Raw genomic sequence first — 6,000 nt, 5'->3', positions numbered from 1 at the left:
AGAGAGAGAGATGCTTTTACTATATGTATAGGTTAATAATATTCCTTTATATTTTCCAAGTTTGTTCACTGAGATTCTCAGTTGCAATGATCACCTAGTATCCAGATCTCGATTTTCAAATACCATTTTCAAATAAATGGAATCAAGGCTTATATCTGGAAAATGTAAGATAAGCCATGTCTTAAGAGTACTAAGAAAAAAGGAAGTGGTCAAAAAGAATAGCAGCTTTTACAACGAAAACAGGGCACAAACTGAAGGTCAAAGATAGAACATTCTTAGCAACAAAATAAATAACTAACCCATAGAAAAAAAAATATTCATGAACCCATATTTATATACGTACATGCATGCATGCATACATACATACAGGCAGACATAATTGAAAAAGGAGCACTTCTATCTTACAGAAGATTCCATTGACAAAGGTAGAGAGAAAGAGATAAAAAGACAGTCATCACCACTGCTACAGCCAAGACCCACTGAGGGACACTAAAATTAGCAGAGTATTTGCATTCTGAAATTATTTCACCCAAGATACATTTCAACTACAAAGGGGAAGACAATAGCTTTATAGGTGCAATCTAGCCCCTAACCAAGTGATCAAGGCTAATCATCCCCAGTGGCAAGACCTAGCAACATCATGATCCCCGGACATGATGCACTAGTAATGACACAGAGCCATTTGTGTAGTATTCTCACCAAAAATGCATAAGCTCTTCTAATCATGAATAAACATGACAGAAACCCAAACAGAAAGGCATTCTAAAAAATAAATGCGTCATATTCTTTAGAAGCATCAAGGTCATAAATGGAGAGGAGGAACTCTCAGACTGGGGAGAAATAATAATTAAGTGAACTGTAAGATCACAAAACTGAAAAAGTAATTAGATGTAAATAACGTCTATAGTCTAGCTACCATTACTGTATCAATGTTAATGTCCTCGTTTTGAATAATGTACTGAAAATAATGTAAGAAATTAGTACATACTACTTTTCGTAACTTCTCTCATACTACTTTTCTGCCACTCTGCCTTGGAGCCAGCCCAATATGGACTGAAACTTACACTGTGAGCTAAATAAACCATTCCTTCCTTAATTTTGGGTGTTGGGTATTTTGTCCCAGCAGAGAGAAAATATTTTTCTATTTTCTCTCAGACTGAAATTAGTTTAAGAAATAACTGTAAGAAATGATTTGGGGCCAGGGAGATGGCTCAGTGGAATAAGCGCTTCCCTGGCAAGTGCAAGGGCCTGAGTTCCATCCCCGGTTCTAAAAAAAAAAAAAAAAAAAAGAATTGTTGTGTACACACAGGTTACTATAATAACTCTCATATTAATTTCACACAAATAAACAAACAAAAAAAAAAATACTGCCAACTACCCCAATCAACACAAATAAAAAAACGAACTATAAAAGAAATAGGTAAGATCCCAGGTAGCTTACTTAGTGCCAAGAACTGAATGCCTTATATGCATTCCCCCATGTAATCCTCACAACAAATCCCACAAAGAAAACAGCATCATCAGCAACACACAGATGAGGGAACAAAGAGATCACTTGTCCAAAAGAGCAGATAAAAATCTAAGAGCTAGAAATAAAACAACAAACCAAAGCCTTGACACATAACCAGGACACAATTCTACCGTCCAAATTCAAACAAACACACATGGATCTCATTTATTGGTAATGCTGTATGAGCTTTGGGGGCCGGGGAGATGGCTCAGTGGAATAAGCGCTTCCCTAGCAAGTACAAGGGCCTGAGTTCAATCCCCAGTTCTAGGAAAAAAAAAAAGAAAAGAAAAGAAATCATTTATTGGTAATAAGGGTTAAATGAAAGAAAAAATTTCCATCAAAACAAGCATCTTGTTCATGAAGTTAGTCACCTCCATATATTGTATGATTCAGCAGACTGCCGCACATTCTTACAACTGCTCTGACCAGGAAACAATGATACCACAGGAGCAGGTTTAGTGTTGACAGCAAGAAGCAGTGGGAATCATAGAAGATTACAGAACCTGGAGCTGAATCCCACTTCACTCCTCCATAATGATACAGAACGATCAAATCTGATCTTCTAGTTAAACAATGGGAGTAAAACAATGGGAGTAAGAACACTTCCACCAGTAACAGTACTAATAAAAGCTGGTTAAGAAGAACTCGCTACGGGCTGGTGAGATGGCCCAGTGGTCTAAAGCACCTACTTAGAACAAGCTTAGCAAAGCACAGGGACCGCGGTTCAATCCCCCAGCACCAAATGCCAGCCAGCCCCGCCCCCTGGTGGGCTGCGCTGGCCACACACACACACACACACACACACATATAAAAAAATTAAAAAAAAAAAAAAAAGAACTTGCCAGCCAGGCGATGTTACAAGAGTATAATCGAAGCTACTCAAAGAGGCAGGAGAATCATTATTTTAGGGCCAGCCTGGGCAACTCAGTGAGATCCTGTCTCAAAATAAAAAAATTTTTAAAGGACTGGGACATAGCTCAGTGGTAGAGTGTTTGGCTAGCATATACAAAGCCCTAAATTCAATCCCCAGTACAGGGGAAAAAAATAGCTTGTTTCCACAAAAATATCACCTAGGTTCTAGATGTAGTTTGTGAAATTCATGAGAGAACCCTGTGTAGTGGTGAACACCTATAACCTTAGCACTCAAGATAGTAGGCTAAGGCAGAAGGATCACTTTGAGTTCAAGGCCAGCCTACACTACAAAGCAAGACCCTGTCTCAAAAGGACGGACAGGGGATGGGGAGATGGCTCAGAGGAATAAGCGCTTCCCTGGCAAGCACAAGGGCCTCAGTTCAATCCCTGGTTCTGGAAAAAAAAAAAAAATCAGACACACACACACACACACACACACACACACACACGACTTTGATGCTCCAGGATGTTGTAATTTTCCAGCAAAAGATGCTATATAAGTCTAACAAAACTTTGTTGAAAAAAATCTATTTCATTTACTTTCATTTCCTTGGCCCTTCCAGTTTTCCTAAGCTATAATTTAAAATTAGGCTCACAATAAGCTGAAAAGTGACTGTCTCAGAGAAGGGTGGCTAGAAGGAAAGAGAAGAGCCCTCCATTGGACAGGTAGCAGATACCTAATAAAGTAATCCATCACAATCACATTTTTACCAGCATAGCATTTCTTCATTTATTCCTTTGTACCTTTTTTCGCCCAGTTCAGGAAAACTGAACTGAAATCCTTCACATTGAGTTATTTTCTATATCCTTTTCTTTTTTAAAAAAAATTGTTTTGAGACAGAATCTTGCTAACTTGCCTAGGCTGCACTCAAACCTGAAATCTTTCTACTTCAGCCACACAAATCCTCGGATTATAGATATGCCACTATATCCTGCCATTTCTTTATACATTTTGAATTTTGTACCATGTTAATACACTTCCTACCCAAAAAAGATACTTATAATAAAATATAATTCCTTAAAATAACTAAATTCAAATGCACATGGACTTGGAGCCAGCAACTCCACAACTCCTATATTTATTCTATAAATAAACCTATAAGGGCCAGGTATGGGACAGCACAGCTATAATCCCAGCCATCCAAAAGGGTGGAGAAGCAAGATCACAAATTCCAGGCCAGCCTGGATAATCTGATGAGAACCTGTCTCAAAATAAAAATGTTTAAATTAAAAATAAAAAAGGGAAAAATAAAAAATAAAAAAGGGGCCCGGGGGATGGCTCAGTGGGGGCCGGGGGAATGGCTCAGTGGAATAAGCGCTTCCCTGGCAAGCGCAAGGACCTGAGTTCAATTCCTGGTTCTGAAAAAAATAAAATTAAATAAATAAGGATGGGATGTAACTCAGTGGTAGAGCACTTGCCCAGTATGCTCAAAATCCTAGGTTCAATACCCAACATAGAAAATAAAATAAAATCTCTGTCCATGTGAAAAATTATGTATATATATATATATATATATATATATATATATATATATATACACAAAACTGATTCATTATATCATTGTGATAACATAAAACTAGAAACAATCTAAATGTCTATCAACTAGGGATTGGTAAAATAAATTATGCATACATATTACAAACGCCATACTATGTCCCCTCTGCTTCTGACCCCTACATATGATCCCCAGGACTTTATCCTTGTTTTTTTCTCAGTGCTCTCTCCCTGGCACACCTGCACATATCAAGATATATCACCAATATGTGGACAAGTTGTACATTGACACCGAGTATGTCTGGTCTCCACAAAGCTTTAGACTCCCAATTCAACTTTCCTACTAATAATATCATTAAAAATCATCAACATGGGGGCTGGGGAGATGGCTCAGTAGAATAAGCGCTTCCCTGGCAAACACAAGGGCCTGAGTTCAATCCCTGGTTCTGCCAAAAAAAAAAAAAAAAAAATCAACATAAGAAAAATAAATCTGTTTATAATCAAAGACATCAATTTCCCTCCAAACCAATTCCCTCTTCTAGGAGTGTCTGGCTTCTACCAGTGTTCTATGTCTTGATTTAGGTGCTGGTAACACAGGTATATGCCTTTGTGAGAGTAAATCAGTTATGCAATTATGATATAGTCATTTTCTTATATGTATTTTATATTTTAATAAAAATGTAGTTTAAAAAAGGAAAAATCTGCAAAGATTCTTAACCCTGGGCACTTCATTGCCAGTCAAATTAAGTTCACAGGACACACTCTGACCTCACCCTATTACTTCTCCACCCCAAAACCCTGACCACAATATTCACTGAATTAGAACATCTCCACACTTGGCTCCCACTGATTGTTCAAGCACTATTTTAAAGGCCATTTCCTTTACAGGGACTTTCCTGATCCTTTTTCCCACTCCTATCCATACCAGATAAGGTTTTCTCCAGTAAGCCAAGTTTCTTTCATAGTAATACCTATTTCTCTAATAGCCGGTTTTTGCTTGCAACTATAGTGGTATTCAATGATAATTATTTGAGGACAAAAACAATGATTACATGTCTTTGAATAACTCTTCATTGCTCCTTTCAAAGAACAGTTATTTCATTTTTATCTTGCAAATACAATAAAAAGAAACATTAACTTTAGCATTAAAGAAATTATAAGCCTTAAAAATTAATTAAAAGGTGACTGTAGTATTTATTTCCTAATTGAGAGGTGAATAATTCCTGAGGATACCAAAGAAATGTAAAGTAAAGTGGGTTTTCAAGACACGAAATCCTTAATCTAAATAGCAGGACATATAGTAATATGCACTCACCTGAGGAATCTGTGTGCTCTTCCCACATCCTGTTTCTCCAACAATCACCACTGTCTGGTAGTTCTCTATCAAGTATAAAATATGATTCCTAAGCTGGAAAAGAGTAACTATGCATTATAAATAGCCATACCTTATCTCTAAAGACCTAAACAAAAATATTTAAACATTGTGAAACAAGCTGTTTCCAAAGTAAGGTAAAATTTAAAAAGAACTATAAAGATACATTCCCAACTCTCAGGGCCCACTGGCATCAGTATGCATTAACACAGCTGCAAGGCAGTGTAATGCTTATCAGCATATATCATGAGCTATTTTTTAATTCAAGATTTTCACTTGGAAGAAACTACACTACAGACATACTAATATATGTACTAAAACAGTATATTCAGGGGCTAGCAAGATGGCTCAGTAGAATAAGCGCTTGCCTGGTAAGCATAAGGGCCTGAGTTCAATCCCTGGTTCCCCCAAAAAAAAAAAAAAAAAGTATATTCAAACATATTCATTGCAGGATTATATATAGTACCCCAAAGTTCAAACAGCCTAAATGTTCAACAAGTGTTTTTTAATTAGCTATAAAACACTCCAACAATTCAGTTACTAAAAGAAATAAATGTCTGTATTAATATAGAATGATCTACAAGATATGAAAAGGAAACAAGGTATAGAAGAGTGAATAACGCACTAGCAGTTGTTTTTAAAGGATAAACATATTATATATGTATATATATATATATATATATATTATACATATACTTTTTTAAAATTTGT

The 6,000-nt window shown here is 36.5% G+C and overlaps 1 protein-coding gene across 5 annotated transcripts in view; it reads right to left on the bottom strand.

Moving 5' to 3' along the window:
• Positions 1–6,000, bottom strand: part of Dhx35 (DEAH-box helicase 35) — an 86,304-nt gene that overhangs the window by 69,066 nt on the left and 11,238 nt on the right. For 4 of the 5 annotated variants that reach the window (XM_004630905.3, XM_023714884.1, XM_023714888.1 and 1 more), the window contains one exon: positions 5,233–5,325. In XM_004630905.3, coding sequence (XP_004630962.1) covers positions 5,233–5,325 — 93 coding nt within the window. The remainder of the gene's footprint in view (positions 1–5,232; positions 5,326–6,000) is intronic. The other variant, XM_012514679.2, reaches the window with a different exon arrangement.

Source organism: Octodon degus, unplaced genomic scaffold (genome assembly GCF_000260255.1).
Source record: "Octodon degus isolate 3935 unplaced genomic scaffold, OctDeg1.0 scaffold00037, whole genome shotgun sequence".
Taxonomy (NCBI): Eukaryota; Metazoa; Chordata; class Mammalia; order Rodentia; family Octodontidae; genus Octodon; species Octodon degus.
Note: the sequence above shows the minus strand (reverse complement) of the source record. Positions and strands in the feature narration are given on the sequence as shown.